The sequence below is a fragment of the Haemaphysalis longicornis genome, unplaced genomic scaffold (assembly GCF_048455015.1).
Source record: "Haemaphysalis longicornis isolate Haplotype H1 unplaced genomic scaffold, Haemaphysalis longicornis Haplotype H1 scaffold_8, whole genome shotgun sequence".
Lineage (NCBI taxonomy): Eukaryota > Metazoa > Arthropoda > Arachnida > Ixodida > Ixodidae > Haemaphysalis > Haemaphysalis longicornis.
In genome coordinates, this window is record NW_027526445.1 from 70,795,462 (window position 1) to 70,819,256 (window position 23,795).

Below are 23,795 nucleotides of genomic sequence, written 5' to 3' on the forward strand. Positions count from 1 at the left end.
TGAAAACACACTTAACGGATTTCAGTGAACACTACAACAGATATTTAAGGCAGGATAAAGGTACAGCGCCGTATGTATCCTCTCTAATACACGGGTTTCGCGTATCGTTTCTTAGACGCTAGGACAGGTGGGTTTCGAGGAAAAGTGCGAAGAGCCAAGGAGACGAATGCACGTGCGACTATAGTGGTTTATAAATGCCTCAGGAGGCCCTCTAGTTCAAATCCCCTCCGATCGAAGATCCTGTGGCCAAGCTCCTGAAGTCGTGGCAGGCCATGAAGGTGTCATTGCTCGTCCGCTCGATGGCGACGGTATAATAAGGCCAGACAATCTCCTGCATAACGTGGCCTCGCTTCTTCAGACCAGCCACCACGTCCTGGGTTGAATTGACAAGAAAGCAATGTTACATTTTTCGCGCACAGGTGTACCAGAAGAGCATTTTAAAGTTTGAGTAGGCCAATTAATGGCGACTGTCGTTAGTTTGATGTCGTTCAGCTCATTTGGCTGTGTTGTATTCCGTTGTTTTATGCCAACCGGGCGGTCATAGTACACGAGAGGTGCGGGGCGCAGCTGCTCGAACGCTTTTCGCTGTGCATCGTTTCATAGGAATGTCGGGATGCCGCGAACTATGCGCGCGACGGCCAGAGATACGAGTGCAGCGGATGGATGTAGTCACCGCCCTGGCAATGTTGTCAACTGCATTCCTTTTTTGGAGTCTGAGTGGCACTTTTTACAGCAAAGCTTTACTACTTTCGTCCAGCGATTTCATGGGGGATGCGCAAGGTGACCTTTTGACTGGAGCCACACCCTGGCGACACACTCCTCGAAGAGCAACGCCTGATTCGCCGGGACCGCTGTCGGCGCTGCTGCGCCACCGACAGCGGTCGCCACCGCCGCAGTGGCCGAGGCAGCCGTCCACCCCCGTAACCTCCCATGCATGCAGCGCTGGGTCGTTTCGGGCTACGTGACTCGTCTCGCGCCCGGCGACGAGGAACGGTGCATTCGCCCGGCCTCCTTCTGTGAGCGTTGCACGGAAGCCAACGGCTTTGAGACGTGGTCGGCAATACAGCTAAATGAAAGGTTAACAAATCATACTTTAACAATGGTTAACAAATCGAAATCGATTAACAAATCGACTCAACCAGACTAAGCCAAGCTTTTGCTTTGCATATCAAAGGTTAGCTCAGCGAAGCCACGGCCATCTTTTTTGTATGGCGGAGGGAAGATGATAATTGGCGCAAGGGCATTGAAAGTGTCGTGGTAGTTAAGAGGCCTTGCGTGGGGAGACAAGCCCGCAATGGGGTAGTCTCCGAGGTCACTTATGGGGGTAGTGCCCGAAAAAGTATTATAAGGATGAGCACGAAACAGTCTCTAAAGAAGCTGCACTTTCCAGACGGGTACGGTAAGCGTTCCATTCGTTCCACGTCGGAGTGTGTCGCCTTGGAGGCAGGGCTACATCAAGCACAGATGTTCGTGCTTGGCGGAAGCCCGTATCAGTTTCACGGAATGCAGCGACGCATAATCTTCCGCTCAGAACATGATTATAGTCGCTCGTTTCACGTACGTGAGGAGGACTGCATCCGTGGTGTGATGCAAAATGTTGAAAGTTGGGTCAATTCTGTTGTCGTGATTCTGTTGCTAACCTTTGAACGCCTTTGAGTTTTCCCATAATAGAAAGATATCTGGGTCACATGACTGTTGGTGCACACACCTACGATTCGTTGTAGTTCTGGCCAATCAACCAGCAGCCCAATTTGGTTTAAATAATAGGCCCTCCTCGTGGTTCGTTTTGCCGCAACTTTTGGAGGCGCGGCTTTGCTAATAAAACTATTAGGTGTTTGTTGTTTTGAGAGAGAGACAGGCATCCCCGCTGGATGAGGGCTCTGCTCTTTATCTAATACCCTATTCTGAGTTGTAACCGATACTTGTAAGCAAATTGTACATATTGAGAACAAGACCAACGCCTGCCAGGTGCCGTCGCCTACCATCTTGTCCTTATATTCATTCACCTCTTCACCGATTCCTATCATGGTCACATCAGAGCTTATCGGGATATGTGAAAGTCATTGTACAGTTATTCCGAGTAATATTCTTGGTGTCATATTTGTATATACTTGAGTCACAGTAAATGACAGTGCCTCCAGTCCATCTGTAATGGCACAATATCGGCTAACGTCTCTGGCTATGACGTACAAAGGTGCTTGATCGAGATCCTTCGACGGCAACTTTTTTCCAGCCGTGAACGAAGAAAGGTTTGCGCACCAGGGGCAGCGATAGTACGCTGAATTACATCAGGTTGTCTGAAGAAATCGGCACTTGTTAACTGCCCAACATGCCATACCACCAACTCTGATTATGCGAAAATAAACTTTTTTCAATCATTACAATATTCAATCATTACAAAATCAGGCTTGACAAGCTTGCCTACTCTGTAAAAGAGTACAGGGAGGATTTTTTCTTGACTTGGAGAAAAAGCACCCCTGCCGCAGCTACTCAAGTAGTGCATTCCGAACGCCGCCTGTATAGCGGCGTCGGCCTTTCTTACACGCGAAGGCGTCCAGCGTGCCTGCTGAAAATTTTCTAAAACTGAAGCACTTTTAAACTCAAAGCCAACGCCTGTGTTTTATGGAACATATATTAGCATGCTATTCCAAAATTCCTTCCTTCGCACTACCACCGATAAGATTTCCTCGAAGGGAAACCGAGTCTCACCGCATCTGTATGATTCTCATACTTGACCACGTCAGTGGGATAAAGTTGGTTGTGCACGCGGCCAGCATCGATGGCTTCTTTTATAGTGTGATTCATCCACTGACTGCGTATCAGAATCTGTAAAATAGAAGCGGGCAAAAAATGGGCAGGTTATCGAAGTGTCGTGGGTAGCTCTTGCTAAACTTTTGGCCTACGTCTGCGCGCACGAAAACCCACGCGAATCTCTTCCTTAAAACAAAATCACTTCAAAACTTCACAATGGGTTCAGCGTAATTCTGCCGGCATCTCTACATTTTTGCAACCGCAACGGCGGCGTGAAAAGTTAACAGCAGGTGCACGACGATATTCTGCGACATCGACCTTTTTCTACGTGAGGAAGCATTAAGCGCCCATGCTCCGCTCGTCAGTGCGGGTTCTTTTTCGACCATACTTCAGGCGGCCTTGCTCACCGTTCTCCAACGCAAGCCAGGCGTCTGCCCCTCACCAGTCCTGCGGAGCTCTACCTCCGGGACGGCGCCAGGCATGACATCCTGGAGGGGTATGAAATTTGTGGCCCTACGGAATTGATACATCGTTGCAGCCCCACCGCCTCTACACATTCCTCTACGCAAACCTCTACACATTCCTGCCCCCCGGGTTGTTTACCCCCCAAGTGCTCATTGAGAGAGAGAGGTTTTCCTGGACGAAGCTCTGCCCTCCGCACAACTTTTCTTTTAACGGCGGACATGGGTAAGCTCGAGTTCCATTCGTGCCTGGAGCGCTCAAAACTCGGCGCAGCAAAGTGGAGAGGAGGCAAACGCTAGAATAACACTGAAAGTTGGGCGCTTGGTAAATCACTGCGGGAAACGACACAGCGCGTGAAACGACGTGACGACAGAACACAGCCCTTGCGTTGTGTCCCACTCTGTCTTCCCGTCCTTTTGAGCGCTGTGTTGCTTCCCACGAGGAAAATGCTAGGCCAACAAGCGTGAGGCAAAGTGGCGAGGAGGCAAGAATCCCACGAGCAGATGTGGGGAGTGTGCTCCTAAAAAAGCGCTTCCCGGGATTCGGAATCGTCACTGGATCCTTGGCGATATGAAACCGGCGCCTATCCGGCTGCGCTGTGTCGCATTCGGGGCGCTCATTATTTCGTGTGGGGTTGTACAGCGGGCGTTGGCTTTGGAATTTGGCTGAGTTGAAATAGACTTTGCTTCGGAATTTGGCAGTTTTAATTTCGGACTTTGGGAGGGTGGATTGTGGACTTTGATTTGACTGAGTTCGCATGTCGAAAGCTTCGCATTACACCATCTTCCTCTTAATAAAGCGGCTGTTTATTTTTTATAAAGAAGGCTTTCTTTCTTGGACTGCTGTTTTTGGTCTCCGTGCCCGTCTCTCGATCCAGCCATCCGGCCAAGAATGACAGGAATTCTTCAACGAGAAGTTTAGAGGGCCAACAGCTGAATATGGAAACTCGCTTTGTACTTGTGAAGGAAAGTTTGACATCCAGCTAAATTCAGCCATACGGCTACAAAGGAAAGCTATACAGCTTTCTCGGAAACTTCGCAGTTGAAGAAAAATTCGTCCTGGTCCAGGATTCGAACCCGGGACCACTGCTTAACCGGAGCAGTCGCTCTACCAACTTTGTAGCCGTATGGCTGCATTTAGGTGGATGCCAAACTTTCCTTCACAGAAGCTTACTCCACCTTGGGTATTTACCCTAAATCTGGTCGCTTTGTACTTGTCAACATTGTCAACAAGCAAAAAGAAAACGTCAGGCATATCTGACCAAAACATCCTTGCATTACTGATACTGGCACAATTCTTTTATTTGGAGATGAACGAGTGCTTGATATCTGCAATCGCAACTACAAAATCCGGGTTGAAAGTAATTTATTCACCGAAGAAATAAAAAACAGGTGTCGTATAGTCTGGACCCCTTTTTTTTTTTTGGGGGGGGGGGGGGGGGCCGAGAAGTGGAGCGCGGGAAAATTGAATTGACTGGATCAAACTAGTGGGAGGGCCAAAAGGGAGAAGAGCAAGGGAGGTTGGCGGGGCAGAGAAGAGGGGCATTGACGTGGCCGAAGCAGCAGAAGGCTATTGTCTTTCGACGACATTTGCAGCGAAATGAGAAGACACGCCACCATTATTTTTTCGTATTTGATCCCTACGTATAAATCTGTGCAGTGGCCGACCTCCGTCTCTCAGGCATCCGTTCACTTCATTCGTCGTCTCCACAGTCGCTCGAAAAAAGGCAGTTGGTTTTCAAAAGTTTCTCGCCTAAGTCTCCTCAAGCTGTGATGTGCGTGACCTTTTAAATTAAAATATTTTACGTATCATGCATCTATTAGGTCTTTATTGCACTGCACAACCCATCCTGAAGTTTTGCACGTAACTACCAGCGTCCAGTGACAACTCTGCCATATATCTTAATAATAAGATGCATGATTTGCAAGTTCTGGATTTGAACCTACGCGCCGGTATAGTCCGGAAAGGGAAATTGTAAGCATAACTGTAAGCACGAGGCATCACTGAAAGTTTCAAAATATTTGGTGTCACTTACACGGTTAGAAAATATATTCCTAAACAGCTTGTATACCCCTGCCAGTGGGCCAGTAGGTCGGTAATTATTAAGCTCTTTGTCAGCCCTGCTCCTGCAAAATACAATTAGGGTGGCATTCTTCCACGCCAGTGGTACCATCAGTGTCTGGACACATTCGTAGAATAATTTTGCGACCTTTCGTAGTACACTTTGTGGGGATCGCGGCTTCCACGCGAACCCGTTTTAGGCTAGCTGTCCATCGCGGCCGGTTGCACAGCGCACCAGGCGCGTAGCCAGGATTTTCGTTCGTGGGTGGGGGGGGGGGGAGTTGTTCTCCCCCCCCCCCCCCCCACCACGCCGCGGTAGTTTGCAAGCCCGGTAGTTTTCAAGCGCCCTTAAAGGCTATGAAGATAAAATACATGTTTCGGTGAGTACCCGTCCACTTTCCGGCGGCGATTTAACTATGACAGCACAGGATCTTGTTGGTACGATTGGCGCCCAACGACCTAAGTCACCGCCAAGGAACATGATTGCGCGATTCTAGAAGGGCCTCCATTAATCTTATCATTTGAATTATAACGTGCAGTTAACACACTCAGAACCACATTTTAGTGCTGGCCTAAGCTACATCACTTCTTCCGATATTACTTCACCGCAGCGCTAAATTTGAAAATTTATGACATTTGTTGCATTGCTTCGATTGAAAAAACGTCTGTGATTGGAATGCAGCTGTGTGAGTTACCAAAGGCTAGTGCTATTAAATTGAACAAGGTTGTATTTGTCTGCAAATAGGCCCTTTAAGGTTCTCTCATGATATTGGTGTTGATTATGATTGTATTTGTGACAGGTGAAGTTGTAAACTGGGCGAAAATCGGCAGACAGCGTGGTACAAATCTCTGCCCGTGATACGGGACGTACATTGCACGCACAGCAACGTTGTGCAGGCATTGCATTAAACGGCCATAGTTTCATACAATTATTTGCTTTATTTCAACGTGTGGAGTATAATGAGTGTGACACCAGCCATAAAATGACGTAGGCCGTAAGAATTAGATTTTTTTAGTTTGTTGTTCTTGTCCAAAATTCAAAATCAAATGTTTTGCATTCAACGCCCGAACAGTAGCTGCCAGTGTAAGTCCAATGGAGCTCATTCTGAGCCGTATACACCGAATCTATGCACTTGCGTTATGTGTAGCGCAGGTCTTATTTTTTTAAAAAAACGAGAGGCTGTGAATTATGCATACAAGAAGCGTTTTATCACTAGCAATAATTTAAACAAATATCAACCCTAAACACACAGACATCACGCGCAAGAACAGCGCTGTTAAGGGCGAAAATTACACGAACATGGCAGGATTAGTCCACAAGCAAAGCGGAATAATTCAGCCATCGGTATTTGTTAAGTCATACCAATGTAAATTTGCGCTTCTGTTTTGAGTCTCAATGCAGTCCATTTCTTAGCTTCAATCCGGACTCTAGGCGGACATGAGAAACTTGTGCTTTGTAACATAATGAATCCTGGTTGACATTTCGGCACAGCCCAAATGTAGAGTCTGCTGCAATGAGCTTGGTGTTCTCAAATAGTTGCACATTATCTGTCAAGTTTTCAGTTCTTCGTGCATAAACACCCTATAGTCTGCCTGAAGGCGTGTACTATCCAGTAACTTTTCTGGAGCAACCACCCCCTTTAGTTACCACTCCCAGATGAAGTAGAGCAAGTCACTGCAAAGTTCACCATTCGATGCTGTATCGAACTTTATATTTAGCAAGAAAAAATAATAACGCAAAGACGGCGATGTCTGACCATACTCTTGCGGTTAGGCATGTTCTGTGCAAGCTGAGCAAAATATTGCTGCGTTTTGAATTTTGTCGTGAGATCTGAGTAAAAATTATAATCCGGTCCTACCATTTTGGTTTGAAACTTTTAATGAAAGGACATACTTTTTTAGCTAACGCCTGCGCTGCCATTTTTCAGCTGAGTACACACTGCCGGTTTTAAAGTTAAACGATAAAAAAAGTGCAGTTCATGAGCATGGGCGGCTCGAAAATGTATTGGGCGCACGGAGTTTTGTAGTTTTCGTTAGAGACGCGGGAAATTAAAATTATGTTGATAATCTCCTTGACCCATCAGAAAACGGAGGATTGGGCAGCTGCGCAGAGCCAGCATGACCTTCGGGCATGGTTCGATGCCTGAAACAAATCAACATTCTGTTTCCCGGAGTGCACCAAAAAAACATGCGTATTGGCATGGCCCCGCATACAGAAAGGTCATAGACTACCATGCTTCAGCATGAAGCGGACAGTAATGACACAGTTAAACTATTTCCTTGGTTGACAGCGACCGTGATGTTCAAACTGAAGCATGGTTTCAGGCTACGACAGGATAGATTGGCTGCACCATGCGAGACCGCGCGAGACCATGTGAGACCTCGCAGACGTTTCGGCGAGATGCTCCTGACCTGAAGAATGCGCACAAACGGACGCTTCCAAACGAGCTCGGAGTCTGCAATCACGCCCGCAAGCGCGGCACCCCGCCGCTCTGTTATTCGATCGGTGAGTAGAGCCATCTCAGCCTCTAATGTTGTTTAATGCCCGCTCGAAATGTTACCGTTACGGCCTATGATTAGTCGTTTAGATGCAACGCATCTCTTTAACTCGCCTTGTCCCGCGTCGTTGTCGCGGCGTAGTCCGCATCCCTCCCCCATTCTCCTCGCCGCGGCAGCTGCGCGCTCCGCCGCTCTCACCGCAGCGCCATCTGTGCGTCAGCGCGGTCAGCGCGCAGCTTGCGCTCGGCTGCGCTCGCTCCCGTCGCCGTGCCAGCTGTGCGTTAGCGCGCAGCTTGCGCTCGGTTAAAAATTTACACCATCTTCCCGCGAGGGGAACCATGGGGTAGATGCGACGCATCGGGGGTGAACATGCTGCGTAAATAGGATACACAACAACAGCAATCCACACGCTGACATCACTAACATAAAGGAAACGCAACGGCAACCCCCGATGCGTTGCATCTGCCCCATGGTTCCCCTCGCCGGAAGATGGTGTAAATTTTTGCAATTTATTTGTTTATTATTCATTTACTTTCAACGCTGCAATAAATGCTGTCCGTGATGCTTGCCCTGGTCGCTTCCCGCCTTTGTCACTGCAGCTAGCGCTCACTAGGTATGTTTGCTGAGCGCGGATGGCTCAGGTGTGGGTAATAAGTAGTGGGTAAATATGTTCAACCATACAATTTCGACCATCATTTAGTATACCCGCTCTCATTGCGCCACCAACTGCAGCTTCGCCTCTTTTCATTTCCTTGCTACATTTTTCCACCTCATCTATTCTTACTGCCTAAACCCTGCCCACGCCAACATTTTCCCTAACGTCGGCAGAGTATCGGTGCTCATAGGAAAATTTGTCATCCATGTTGTTCCGTACATTGCCATCTTCGTACCTTAGTGCATACACACTGTGGCGATATCCAGCTTTTTTTTTTCAGTAAATTCCCACCTTTGCTTACTGTTTCTTGAATCTGTCTTAGTGTGGGCTCGAACGTCACAGTTCTTGCTCTTGCTAATACGTTTTGACAATTCCGCCAGTTGTATGTTTTTTTTTGTGTGTTTCCTGACTCTTTTATGTAAATTTGAAACACTTGATCAACATGTGAGTGGTTATTCCGCCATAAAGACTGAGATTTGTCGGCTCATTCTTGCTTTGGTGTTAAATATTGATGATGAAATACGGGACATCGAACGAACCAACTAATCACGAAAAGTCACATTGTAAAACAACGCTAAAAAAACGTTGGAAAGTTAAGGCATGTGTTGTTCTTGTTTTTAAAAAGGTAGGTATGGGGTTTGTATTCTGGTGGCCTTCCCCAAAATCAAATGCAAGGTAGGAGGGAGAGCGGGCTCCTAAATCGTCCATCTTCCCTGTGTCCACGTCTTTTTAGCGCCGTTTTTCAATGCAATCACAGCTACCTCAGCTTTCCCTATGACCGCAGGGGAAGGTTTTACAAGTGGCATGACAACGATCTATGCGAAAACATTCTGTTGGAAAGTTTTCATGCCAAATACGTATAAATACGTCCAAACCAAGGCAGTGTCTGAACTGGAGACCTTGGCGAATACCCGTAATATTCGCACGCACCTCTACATGAGGTATCAACCATTTTTATGAATGGCCACGATGTATTCCAGTATCATTGTTCAAGTGTTCTTTTCCCTTCCCATGACATACATACGCAGGGTATGTTAACTTAAACCACGAGAACAAATCGCTACCCGATCCCTCCGGGGAAATAGTAAAAGTGTTTGCATCATTTCTGAGTAATCGTACTTGCCTGGGCTAGCGCAGAAATTGAAGCAGGTCCACCCGTGGCACTTCCAGCGAACACAACGTCACCAGAAGAGTTAACCAGGATGACAGGGCAGAGCGAGGAGCGTGCCCTGCGACGCGGTCTGATGTAGTTGTTGGCGCTGGGAATCAGATTCCAAATGTCCGAACCGAATGGCGACGAGAAGTCGTTCATTTCATTGTTGAGCCAGATTCCCGTTTTGGCGGACCGGAAAGTGGCCCCGAACCTGCATGAGCGAACTCACGTCACAACAGGCACGGGGTTCCACCGCAATCTTCATGCATTCGTTAAACCAAAATTGCCTGCAGTATAGGCCGGATAACCCACGCAATGAGAATAAGCCAATCCATAGTTTCCAAAACTGGTGGATTTCTCTCCCGCGGACAGGCTCACTTGGATGGCATGCCTCGAGGAACTGCAGCAAATGAGGCAGCAAAGATAGGGGAAATAAGCACGCATGGGCGCAGAAAGGCTAACTACTCACTCCGTAGTGGGCCGGCTTTAAACTATAGCGGAGTCAAATGTTTGGTCCCTTCAATGAAACAGCATCGCCTAGGAAGAGTCGACCCCGTGCTGTTGGATGCACCGATAGCGGCGGCATCCAAGGGGCACCATTACGCTCTAAAAAGCTTCCTTGACTCTCTTTGAGGTGTTTCCGCGCACCACAGAATCAACTTTTCTTGACCCTTCCTTGTAGAGCCACGTGACTCTCATTTAAAGAGAGTCATGAATCCCATCCCAAAGAGTCATGATTGAGTACCGGTGACAACGTTCAAGTTTAGTTGAAAGGACAGTACGAAGGGTGCGCAGCTCGTGGCTAGTGAAAAGCTGCACCTATTGCTGGGCCTCTCGGTCCTCCAGTTGCGGCACAATGATCAGAGAGGATAGCGACCCGTCTTAAGACAGATGAGACTTTAATGGCATGTGCTGCAAAACGGACGCGAGCCGGCGCAGCCACGAGAGCCTGCGACAGAGCATGAAGTGCATAATAAAAGTGATGACAGTCATCCTCATCCTACAGGTGAGGAAAAGGAATTATCAAAGCCCATCACCTGCTCCTTCCTCTCTTTTGTTAGTCCAAGCGTCGAATGAACCGCAATCGGGGCTTGAAGCCCTGTCTATGTTAGGAACAGCTTCGCCTTTAAAATATGTCAAAGTTAAAAGTTTTTGACGGAGAAGGTGTTTAGACGCGTGTTTCCGCAAGCCAAACCGATCTATCAGTTATGTTTGAGCATTAGATATTTGAAACAACTGTACCAACAACCTTGGCTCAGCCATAATCAGACCTTTGTGGTGCACCAGTGGTCTAAAATGAAAATAGATCTGTTTTGTGTTATGCGTGATAAATGCAGGAATCGTCTGCGTCAATGAACGTCATTGTTCAACTGTTAAGCCGACCGCGGCACGCTCAGTTTCACCCAGAGCCCGTGCATCGGAACATGTCAAAGATCCCTAAGAGGTCCAAATCAATCAGGAGCTCGTTTCAAAGCCGAGGTACAGCTCAGGCGATTTTGAACAGGCGCAGGCCTGTGGTGGGCAAATTTCTTACACGCCAGTGAAGCGTTAGCTGGACTCTAACCCACATCATCACAACCCAGCCGTTTACCTTTCCTCTTCGCCTTTCCGAGCTGTGGGTGATCCTGGCTACCAGCGCTATCGGGACGCCCAGCAACTACTGGCCTCCACGGCAGACATCGCCACATCATCACTTGGTCCGCTGGACTGAAGAACCACGCCCATTTCTCTGTGAGATAGTGGTCTTCTACTACTACTACTACTACTACTACTACTACTACTACTACTACTACTACTAACAGCACTCCATGGGCACCCCGGGCCCGGCCCGGCCTGAAAGCGCCATGCTCCGGCCCGCCCGAGCCGGGCCCGGTGTTTTCAAATACGGCCCGTACCCGGCCCGGGCCCGAAAGGTTTGGGCCCGGCCCGGCCCAGCCCGTTTCAGCCAATTATGCCTTAAGCATAAACGAGGCACTGTCCAATCCTCAGTAATTGTGAAGATACCATCAGCACACAAGATATTTCATGGAGAGTGCTGTGAGAACTTGAGACAGTGTCACGATTTTCAGGGGTACTGTGTATACCTTCGGTTAATTGCGCCCGTAACACTTTTTGCGAAATAATTGCAGGGCAACATTATAAGTGGAGGCATAGATGGCTGTCTCATGCACAATGTTCTTGCATTTAAAAGAATAACTACAACATACAACGCCCACACAAAGTGGAAAAACGCTGGACATTTATAGTTGAGTTTACATTACTTGCTGGCAAGCAGAGACTGTTGAGTAACAACAGGAGAAAATTCTCCTGCAAACTTTGTTTATTGCAGCGAGAGAGAGAATGCAACGAGAGAGAGAGAAAACGTGCTGTAACTGCTCCTGGTGGGATTACGCCAGGTTGAGTAGCTGAGACCGGCAGCCAGCCGCTACCCCTAAGTGTACCGCGGGCCTGAAAAAGGTGCATCTTTCATGATGCATTGCGCGGGAGGGGCCCGACGAGAGGAGAATGCGGCATCGGAGGAGGTTGACTTGCCAAAGCTGGGCCCCCTGACTTCATGCTCCCTCCTAAAATTTTTCTTCCTCCATGCATATCACGCGTTCGCCGTCCGGCTCCGTTCCGGCGCCATGGCTCACCGACGGAGACGGGCGCGGTGGGGCGCGGCGCCTCCTCTCTGTCCGTGTTCTTGGTCTTTTAGAATTCGTGTCCTGGGTTGTGTCTTTTAGTTTTGTGTTTCAGCGAACATACGAACCAATAAAGCCAAACATTACCATACACGCGCCATTACCCACATGTATGAGACCCGGGCCTGATGCGGGCCTGACTCAGGCCCGAGCCCGGCCCGCGGGCTGGGCCGGGCCGGGCTTGGGCTTTCGGGCCGGTCCGGGCCCGTGCAGTGCTCTAACTACTACTGCTACTGCTACTGCTACTGCTGCTGCTATTACTACTACTACTGGTTCTACTACTACTACTACTACTACTACTACTGCTACTACTGCTACTACTACTACCCCTACCACCACCACTACCACCACCACCACTACCACCACCACTACTACTACCACCACCACTACTACTACTACCACAACCACTACTACCACTACTACCACTACTACTACCACTACCACCACTACCATTACTACTACCCTCACTACCACCCCTTCCACCACCACTACCACCACTACTACTACTACTACCACCACCACAACACCACTACTACTACCACTACCACCACTACCACTACTAATACCACCACTACCACCACTACCACCACCACCACTACTACCACCACCACCACTACCACTACTACTACCACTACCACCACCACCACCACCACCACTACTACTACTACTACCACTACTACTACTAGTACTACAACAACAACAACAAAAACAACAACAGGCGCGTTACACTTCGAATTTTCTCTAGATTCCGAAGAACGGCACCCAAGAAGGAATCTAGCAAAATCCAATCCGCCTTGTTTCACCGTTCGACTGTCCATGCCCACAAACAAATACATAATGAAAATCGGCCGTTCCTGAATCGGGGCACCAGCACCGCAGCCGAAAGCATGACTACACTCACACTGTGTTGATCGTGCTGGCAATGCAGATCACATCACCGTCGGGGGCCACAACAGATATTATTCCTGTTCCGTGGTCATCGTTGTCGTGGTGTTCGGGCCCGTAATAGGTCGTGTCGTGTGGCTTGTCCGTAATCTTGTCTCGCGCCACCCTGGCGGCGAGCTTCGGATTGACCAGCTGGGACACCGCCTTATTCACTGACTGCAATGAGTGAGACAAGAGAAATATTTTGTTGCGACGTGAATCGCTTTACACGGCGGTATCAAGCGTGAAACGTAACTTTAAACACCACAAACTAATTGGCCTTGGGCACAGTTCAGCGGATTGTGAGGCATTTATGCAAATCCGAGGTGCGGAAGTGCTGAAAACTTTCACGTTTAGATACGCAATATCCACCCGTGTTTGCTAGTGTATGGTAGGCGCTATGTACGCATCGGTTATCAATTTTCCAGCTTTCTATTTTCTCTGTTTCATTTTGGCGCGCGGCAGGTGCTTGATAACGTATATTTATAACGACGTTTCAGTCACAACCACACTGACGCAGCTGTTGTTCATCTTTGAACGTATAAGGGCATAAAAACTCCATTTGAATGCGCAATTGGACGTGCCCCATGTCTGCACCCCAATGGTAAATTCTCAAAGTGCAACGACCCGGGAAACAGCGCCACGCCGACAAATAGCGCTTAGCCGACGAATGGCCCGAGAAAAAGACGATCTGTTTGTTTGCATTTTTTCAGTTCTCTGTACAGCCACTTCGTGTCTTTTGCCGCATTTGGTTCGATGGTACAAACAGGCAAAATGAAATGTGCCGACCCGCCGCGGTGGCCCGTTGGCTAAGGCGTTATGCTGCTAAGACCAAGAAGGCGGGGTCAATCCTGGCACGATGGTTTTCTTGTGGAGGCGAAACGCTCAAACGCCCGTGTGTTCGAGATTTCGGCGCACGTTACAGATCCCCAGGTGGTCGAAATTAATCCGGAGCCCTCCACTATGGTACGCCTCATCGCCTAGGTGTAAACATCCGAAGGTTTAAAATGCGCAGCACACGTTTACGGAGCATAGGCAGGTTCTGCCGTGGTTTCAAAGAGGGCGCTACAGCTGTCATGGCAACGTGTGCGGTAAAGGCACACTGCTCCAATATATGCTCTTCTTGACAGGCGTTACGGAGCAGCCCACATACTCGCTCCACAAGCTCAAAGTTGACCAGCAGGGTGGTATACGAAACCGTAACCCCGCTTTTCTGCATTTCTCTCGTCGTTTTGGAATCTACTGCCCTTCCATCCAGTGATTAGGGCTCAGGGCTCATAGACCGCGTGCCAAGCACCTTTCCAAAAAAAAAATGCATGCCTTTCCGCCTTGGGATGCTGATCCACAAAACCAAAAACGACTATTTAGTACTTCTGTAAAGCAGAGACCCATCAAAGTTAGACTTACAGGCTCTGCCACTCAAACCCTACGTGGCTTTGGCAGGCCAGGCTTTTTCTCCTGTATCAATAACAAAAACGATCTCGCCGTCGCCGTTGTCATCATCATTTGCGCCACAGTGTTACTTGGCTTGGTTTGCGAAGGCCCTCTACCGGCTGGCGCCCACAGAAGACGTACCGGGCTGATGTCCAAAAAAAATTAAGGAAGCTCACACTAACGAGTAAGACTTGAAGGTAGCGAAGCTGTACGCAACCTTCACGGCCATCACGAAGGTCTAAGTCCACCATTGCAGCCAATTTGCTTCTTCGTCGCTGCCGCAACGACCTTTACGCCAGAATTATTGCAACAAGTGTGAGCGGCCTTCACTTTTTGGAAGTGATAGTCGTCGGACATAACCTTGGAGGGCCGTATATACGCTAGGACGTGTCTTAGTCATTCCCAGCAAGTGTTGCCACGATTACGACGAACGCTGGAGCTTTTTTTTTTTTTTTTTCGTTTTTGCCAATTTTGGGAAATCTCCCTTAGTGGGTATGCCTAGCTTGACAAAAGTGCGCCGGGGACAGTCGGCGCACTCGGTATTATTTTGTTATTTTCAACTGCGTACACGCAAACTTGCGGCGAAAAGCTGAGTAGAGCCCCGCTGGCCACCGGCGATTTGAGAAAGGTGTGGAGGAAGTCAGGAGGCTTTTTCGCGCTTTCCAGAGGCCACTGGCAACGGCGTCATAGCTACGGCGGAGAATCCCGGCAAACCAAGGCTACACGTCACGGCACGTCCCAGCAATAGAGCAGACGATAGCGGGGCGAGGGAAGGCGGGGGACGTGCGAGTGCGGGCAAAATACGAGCAAGAAGGGCGCCGCCTGAAGTGGCATTTGCCCCTTTCGTTGAGGTGAATTCAGGGCCTCTTTAAGCTTTCTTTCCTCCGTGCCCTGACGTCACCGCTACTGAAGCCGGAAACGCCATTTTAGGTTTCTTTTGCTGTTTTTTTTTTTTTTTTTGCCCACACTCGGCACCACCTCCGCATTTACTCGCTTCCCTGTCGTCTGCTCAGTCTGCAGGCCATCCCTAGGACAACGCTTGGGTCATGACGTGGCGCCGGCCTTGGGTGCAATCGTACTCCGCCAATAGGTACGACACCGTTTCAAGTGCCCCCCCCCAAAGTGTGAAAAAGCCACTTGACTTCCACCACACTTCCCGATGCAACAATTAGAAGGCCTCTAGCTCTTAAGTTTTCCTTTCCCAAGGCGTGTCAAATAAGGAGCCAGCCCTCAGCGCATGCCCATTACAATTTCCTACAACGCGTCCCATAGCAGCACGTGCACCAGAACGAATACAACACGAAAAAAGCATTTCACTTTTTTACTATTATTTTTTTTTTACGCAGCTGCATTTTTTGGGATATTATAAGGGAAACGTGAGGGCGCATATACCACGGGTGTCAACTTGCTTTAAAGAGACAGCCAAACCATTTGAAGAGTTTTCTTTCTTTTCTTTTTTTCAAAATGAGCCAAGTCCACTTCGGATGGAATTGAGAAAAACGTCGTTTTTTGCTACCGAAACAACCGTGGCCCCTACTGAAATAATTTTTGCCCATGGTGTACAAGGGAGGAAAGGATCTTATTTCAGCACTGAAATAGAAATGTGGCTCCATTAATTGCCTAGGTAGGTACTTGTAAAGTTCTCATCTGGCACACTTAGACGTGGCACGCAGGATTTGACCCATTTGGAATAAAAAGTTAAATGCACACTTCTTTTCTAGTGATAAACGGCAGGGGTGGCAAAGTATTACTTGATGACGTTTTGAACTAATATGCGTAAAAGTAGTCACATGACTCTCATTTTCTAGCTGCAATCTCTCGCTGCACTGGAAAAAAGGTCACTGCCTGCCGAAACCACGAATAAATGTGGACACTAGAAGAGTCTCCTTGGCAACATCCGCACTCTTCCTGTTCGTCAGCTGCCCTTTCCCTATTTTGGAATCTCCTGCAAACGTCGCAAAAATACTTTAACACTTCACGCTGCTGCCATGATTCTCCAAATTGTTTAAAGAGAGGCCCCGTGACTTAGAGAAGGGCAAAACCTTCAAATAAAAACACCGCGGTTTTTTTTCGGAACTCCCAGAAATGTGTACTTGAAAGTTCTTGCTGTTGGTGGCGAAACAAGACCTCACTTGAGCGTTTCTTCCCGTGCGCGCATTTCGGCGGTTGTACGTTTCGCGCTCGTCGTGCGCTACGTAGCATAGGATAACTACTTCTAGGCACGGACCGGCCAACAGTCTCGTTGTTACGCTAGTCTTCCATTTGAAACGAGTACTCACGTCAGAAAACAGTACAACAAGCCAAGAGGTACAGAGGCGAAGCGGAGAAGCGACGGCCATGTTGGCTGCTTGATCACGAGGCTTCTACCGTGAGGGCGCATTGTTTGAGTGTATTTGCCTCATTTTGATTCGGACAGGTCACGTGCCTGGCTCGTTTTTGAATAGTACTGTTTATTACACCCAAATTTAGCTCATAGCACCCTCGATAAACCGCACCGGTGCGCACCATCTGTCCTCGATAAACTGGGGCGCACCGTCGCGAGGCAATTTTTCGTTGCCCCGTCGCGCACCGTGAGAGTTGACGGTGCAATCCCAAGATGCATCGCGGATGACGCCGGTGAAGGGGCTTCCTCCGCCGTCAGCTGCAGCGACGGCGCATCGGTACAGTGAATTGTAGCATCGGTGCACTCGTGTGAAGGCGGAACTGGCTGTATATTGTTGCTGACAAGCCTGAATTGCTTGAGAATTCATCAGACAGCGATGCGACGGGCTCCTAACAGGCGTTAATAAGGGCCGGAGATTGAAAATGAGGACGCGAACTTCGTGTGCTGCAAAGAAGGCTGAATGCATGGCCAGCCATTCGGAGATTTGCATTCGTTCGATTGAATTACACGAACAGTTGCTGATGTGCCTAGACTACGAAGACCTACATGCTTTGCTGTGGCGGAAGGGCGGAACACAAGAGGCACTCGCGTTATGACTCTCAGAACGAAGATGAGAAGCAGCTTGTAGGCCGCTGTTTATTGAAAGCGGTGAAGTGCGTTGTCCCGCATGTGTGACGGATACGGCTTGCGTGTACATATAATCATTAGCTTTCAATAAATATCACTTTGTAGTGGCGCTGTTATATACAGTGAAACCCGTTTATAGCGAACTGCAATATGCACCGCGATTAGTTCGATATATCCAATAGTTCGATATAGCCGAACCCGCCTATAACGAGCTTATTCTTACGAGTTCGCAATCCGCGGGAGCCCCCCCGCCCCCCTCCCCCCCCCCCCCTCACCATCTCCGCCATCCGCGTATGCAGAAATGAACACAGTACAGTAGCCATTACCATACAAAATAATCCATTTATTGCAAGTAATAAAGCTACTTTCCGCCTTAACTGCCCACGTTGCAAAAAAAGCGGTGATTTTTGTTTTCACTTTCGTTTTGGCGGCTTCAACTAGCATAGCATTCTCTACACGAAACATTGTTTGCACCAGTTCGAGTCTGGGTCCTCAAAAATCTAAGAAGCACGCTGGCGAGCTCTTTCCACAGTTCACCGATGCTGCTGTCTTTCCGGACTCGCTGACAGGGCGGGTTCCGTCGCGAGTACCGCGCGTCGGAAACAGTTACGGAAAGTATTGGGCGTCACGTCACTCCGTGCGAGGCGCAATGCCTCAGTCGCGACTCTTGCTTCGTGGTCGCGGCCAATACACATCTCAATCGCCGCTCCGAAATCATGCATTTCGGCGGCCATTCTAGGCGCCCAGAGTTCGATATATCGGATGTGAACTTCGTTATAAGGAATATTTCCCATGTATTTCCGTAACTGAATTATTTTTGTTCGATATATAGCGTAATTCGCTCTATCCGGGTTCGTTATAGCCGGGTTTGACTGTATACGCTGCTTTTTAGCCACTTGTGAACGTTTTGATGAGTTGAGGTGGCGCTAGGGTATAACCGCTCAGTTTGTCCTCGATCAATGCACCGTGCCGGTGCGCACCGTCGTTGGGCGCCGTGCACCACACCGATTTGGGGGAGACCCCGGTGCATGTTTATCGAGGATGGTATCAGTTTCGGTTTCGCTATTTGGCTCATTTTAAGAAAAAAATCATTTTTCTAGAGTGGACGTCGTGCGCCGCTTCTGAAATCCAGTGTTTTATATTGTAGAGTAAAAAAAACGAGAAATTTGTAAATAAATTGTGTGGGGACCATAGAGAACCGTGGCCCGCAATCCCGAGCCGGGGCGCGCTTCGGGAAAGACGCATTGCGCTGAAACCGGTCCGGCGCTCCTCTGATTCCTCGTCGACCCCCGAGAGATGGCACCACCGGTGCGTGCGGGGCATAGGTATAGACCCATAGAGTTTCTTAGTAAGTATACTGTAAGAAACTATAATACTTGGGTATTCTAGTTCACTCTAGCGTAGGCGCGCGGGCGGCGCGAACGTGTGCGCGCGAAATACGGAGAGCCTCGCTGGAGGCCCGGTCTCGGGGCAAGATAGTCGCAAGAGCGCGGAGGTGCCGGATACCTGTATCTCAGGTGGGAACTTTGCGGCGCGCCGTGAGTGCCTGCCTCCCGTTCGCGATCACGACCCGTACAGCGTGATTCGTGAACGCCGTCTAACATTGTGCTCGCATGCTTTGGGAATCCCCAAATAAACGGCTCTGCTTCGTCACTACTGTCCTACTGTGTTCTAGTATCGGCGAACCTCGCGGGGCCGCCGTGGGCTCGGGAGCCCGCGCCGCAGGCTCGGGAGCCAGCGTGGTGGCTTACGCCGGAGTACTGGCTAGGTCACCCCGAAGAACCCCCCGATATCTTACAATTGGCAGAAGTAATTTTGATTGCGCACTAAACATTTAGGAATCTGAAGGGTGACGCCGCCCAGTGTCTAAACGTGACCCTGCCGCTCGCATGCAAATAGCTCCATCCGTTTCAATGTAGTGTTCAAAAACCATGCAAAGGAAGAGGAAAAGCTGCATTTTAAGTGCGAATGCACTTCTTAAGCGACCCTGAACCTGCGTCCACCGGCGATGTCCGCATAGCATACCCACGTGGGGGATTGGCCAGGAATCTCCTCGTCTTCCTTGGCAACGGGGGGAGATGGGCGCGCGCTGCCTGGCCGCTGACATGGCACACACCCACGTGGGGGATTGGCCAGGAATCGGGCGTGAGAAGGGCTAATGCACCCGCTTAAAGGAGTACTGACACGAAATTTCAAAGCTGAGATGCGCTCTAGCAATCAAGTACAACGACAACACTAATGGATGTCTGTGAATAAATGCATCTTTCTTTCTTTGTAGTTGTGTGTGTGTGTGTGATCTCTCTTTCGCGAACATTACCGAACCGCGCAAATTCAACTCGTGCATTCGCACTTTCACATTCTTCCCCTCGGGGAAATGCGGGGAATTTTTAATATTGGTTTAGCTGGGGACAAGTTTTAAATACCTTTTTTCATCTCACGCCGTATGTTGCGAAATGGTTTACTGTCATGGATGCCAGAATTAATTTTGGTAGCATAATTACGGCTGGTAGATCTAAAAATCCCGCTTTTAAACGTTCTAGTGCCCTTTCGGGAAAACTGGTTGGGTTCAAGGTGCTTTAAGCGATGCCCTTTCATTTTGGATAGAGAATATATACTCTAAAAACTGGGCTGGCTGGTTGTCCTTTTATATATCGCTCAGCCACGATATAAATCAGGTGCGCTCGATTTGTCAATCCTTGTTGCTCACGTCTTTCGTTTCTGGTTCGTCAGGGTCGCCGATGTCATTGCGCCTGCCGAAGCCGAACTTGATCGCCTCCACGATGCGGTGCACGTTCTCTTCGCTGTCGTCCAACCGTCCGTCGGAGCGGAAAGAGTCCATCACCTTCACCACGAAGGCCAGCACAGCACCGGAAGCCGGAGGTGTTGTGGTGAAAAGCCGTTCGCCCGTTTTCAGTTCAACAGTCACAGGCTTCACTGCTTCTGGTTGGAACGATTTAAAGTCGTCCACTTCGATAATCCCACCTGAAAAAAAGTTGCAGCGACATCTACGTTTGTATCCTAAGGTGTAAGGCGCGATAGCGATACTCCCGCTCCCACACAGCGTGTTCTTCAAAGAGGGCAGTGTGGTAACCGGGGTCACAAGGAGCACGGTATGTGAGCTTGCGTGCCTTTTGCATAGTGCGTCGTTCTGTTCCAGACCATCGGATCCGGGTGTCCACGGGGCGTTGTTAAAGGAGCCATGAAGAGAAAATACAACTTCGTTTAATTTGAAAGAACGAGGATTCAGTATCCCACTCAGCTCCATTAGAGCCACAAAAGATGTTTTTTTAACGAAAAAAAAGCAAGAAGTATTTAAAAACTTTCAAATTTCGCGCCACAGTGACGTGTTATGAGCCAGCATGACGTCATACGGGCCAACAATAAAATATAATTTTCAGTGCGTTAACTGCACGTCAGCCTTCAAGTGATGCGGTAAAAGGGAACTAGAGGCCCCATTACAGACGTCCAGTCATGTGTCGTCGTGACAGGTCTCTTAGGCGGCCGCCAATCGCACAAACAAGGTTCCGTGACGTCATAGAAAAGTTGCGGGAAATTGGCTAGGGGGTCGCGACTGCTTCAAACGGTTTCTTTAATATCTCCGTTATTTGTTCGAAGATTGCGATGATATTGGTATCATTGTTATCGGACTAAGCAGTCTTTCTAATAAACCCAACTTGTATTTTGTCTTCATGGCTCCTTTAACTTTCGACGTTATGGATTGGAATGTCTCACCGAAGCGCTTAGGTATGCTGCCTCCAGAAAACTTTGTCCTTTGTGTCTTTAATGATGCTACGCTTCAATTTGATACTTCCGCTATTCGGATTGCCAAGAGGATGGCTCCAACTTCCACTTCTTCGTTTCTGTATGTTCGAGGGTCATGCAGTCACAAAGATTGCCTGAGTAGTCGTCTACAACAATTGGTGCCTCGTGCTTTCTTACATACCGGAGTTGGTGTATACTGTGGTCGCATGATATCGGAAGTTCCCCGAAAGAACTTAATCCTGCCGTATCGCCTCTTTTTGTGTAGGATTTTATCCAAATTTTGAGTAGAGGGAAGTTTTTTTGCGGTGTCGCTGGACCGGTGCTATGTCTAGTCTATCATGGCGTGCAGTAATTTCTTTTCAAGGGGGGTTGGGGGCGTCTTTTTTTCTTCTGTTTGGGGGTGCCTGTTTGGATAGCCTGCTTCCTTTGAAAGAGGGTATAATGGCCCCTCTGGATTTTGTTTTTGCATCCACTTCCTTGATGCCAGGAGAGTGATTTCTCCGATTTCTTGAATGCGTTAAGTTGAGGACATATTCATTGTCCTTATCGCTTATATCCTATTTAGGACGACTGCAACGTGAAGGCCTCTCCCATTGACCTTCAGCCGCTGTCATCCTGCGCTTCCCTAGTCCATTCTTTGCTCCGGATATTGTTACTTCATCCCTCCATCGAGGTAATGGCCGTCACCCTCTTCTAGACCCGCCTATGCATATTCCTTCTGTTACCCCGGCGGTCCAGCCTTGTAAGTTCGTCGCACGGGGAAAATTGCGAGGTTGAGAACTGCCTTATATGCGGTCCTAATGTTTTTTTCCGCTTTCTTTGGTGTGGGTAAATTTGGGGTACGGTATGCGCTGCAATATTCTGTTCATGATCAGTGGTTGCATGAGTCTTATCGTTTCTTTTATCTTTTTTCTTGCTGTACTCTTGGTTGGGCGTTTTGTTTATAGGCAATTGGTTAAATATTTTCTGTTTTTCGCGATTGTGAGTTTGGAACTACCGCTTGTCTCTAGGGTCCCGCCGAGCAGTCTTACGTGGCTGTTATCTGGGAGAATATCTGTACCTATTTTGCGGTGATTTTGAATTTGGCGGCGTGACGCCACCTGTCCTTTACCAAACCGAGCTTGCAGCGGAGACAGAACAGTGGAAACACTGAAAACCTATATGATTAGACGCAATACTGTGGGGTTTATTTTATTCATTTCCTGCATAATCTATGCCTTCCTTGATTTCTGAGAAGCGGAAATTAATCCTTTGCCCCCTGTTTTAGCCAGGTCACCCAATTGTTGGTGCAGGCATAAGTCCAGGTGAAATACATGCCGCGGTGCCTCAGTGGTTAAGCCGCTGCACTGCTGAGCCCAAGGACGCGGGTTCAACTCCTGGCAGTGGCGGCCGTTTTTCTGATGGAAGCAGACACAAACACGCTAGTGTTTAAAGATTTTGGCGCCAGTTAAACAACCTAAAATGGTCTAAGTTCTTCGGGATACTTCCACGTGTACCTCCTAGCCCACGTGTATACCACCGGGGCATGAATTATCGAAAATTTATCTTTTTTGTTCATCTGTTGGAAGCACGCCTTGGTGTGATGAAGTAAGTTGCGGGCACGGCTGGAGACCGTGTCTGCTGGTCATGCTACCACCGACTTGGTACAGAACAAACTTCATCGCACAGGCACGGCACCTGGTTAAAACGCATGTCCTTCCTTTCGTATCCAACGTTAAATTACTGTCTTCCTTTCCGAACTTCTGTTGCCGTAGCGCCATATTACAGATTCAGTGAAGCCGACAAATCTTGCTGCCTCAGTCGTAGCTTCCGGGTTGCAGCGGTGACGTATTTCCGTGGACGCCTGAGGAGCACGGCTGGCAGCGGACGGGAGCCACGCGGGAATCGAAAAATGATCCTAATAACGCTATCGCGTTAATAGCTTTCACGCTGATTCCATGACGAACAGAATGCCGTCCGGAACAACTCAACGGGGGTTCAAAAAACGAACGTCCATGAATAGCGTTCATGTTTAAGGATTCCAGGTTGTCTGAATGAATTCACTGCCGCCCACTGCAATGCGCCTAGCAGAAAAGGTGCAGCCTCAGCGCGCCGGACGACAATCGCCTTTCAGGCAACTCTAACATTCAAGACCTCATTTCAACGAGTGTGGGTAGCAGAGAGAGGGATAAACACGGGAAGCACGCTTACCTCCGACCTTGAGTTCATCGACAATAGCCTTTACATCCTCCCCCGAGTCGAAGTAGCGGCCACGCTCCGGGCTTCGAGCAATTCTGCGCATTGTCTCGGCCAGCTCCTTGTTCGTGTACATGTCGCCGGTCTCAAAAAATCGTGACGTTTTCGGGTTGGTCAAGTGCTTGCTGCAAATAGATAAATTGGTCAGCTTTACGACACACACGCACA

General features: G+C 48.8%; 1 protein-coding gene across 1 annotated transcript in view; it reads right to left on the minus strand.

The window, feature by feature from the left end:
* Positions 1-9,185: 9,185 nt before the first annotated feature.
* Positions 9,186-23,795, minus strand: part of LOC144148337 (scoloptoxin SSD14-like) — a 42,499-nt gene continuing 27,889 nt past the window's right edge. The window contains exons 4-8 of the mRNA XM_077679886.1: positions 23,583-23,752; positions 20,338-20,612; positions 13,164-13,363; positions 9,552-9,792; positions 9,186-9,200 (exon numbers count right to left, since the gene is read on the minus strand). Coding sequence (XP_077536012.1) covers positions 9,186-9,200; positions 9,552-9,792; positions 13,164-13,363; positions 20,338-20,612; positions 23,583-23,752 — 901 coding nt within the window. The remainder of the gene's footprint in view (positions 9,201-9,551; positions 9,793-13,163; positions 13,364-20,337; positions 20,613-23,582; positions 23,753-23,795) is intronic.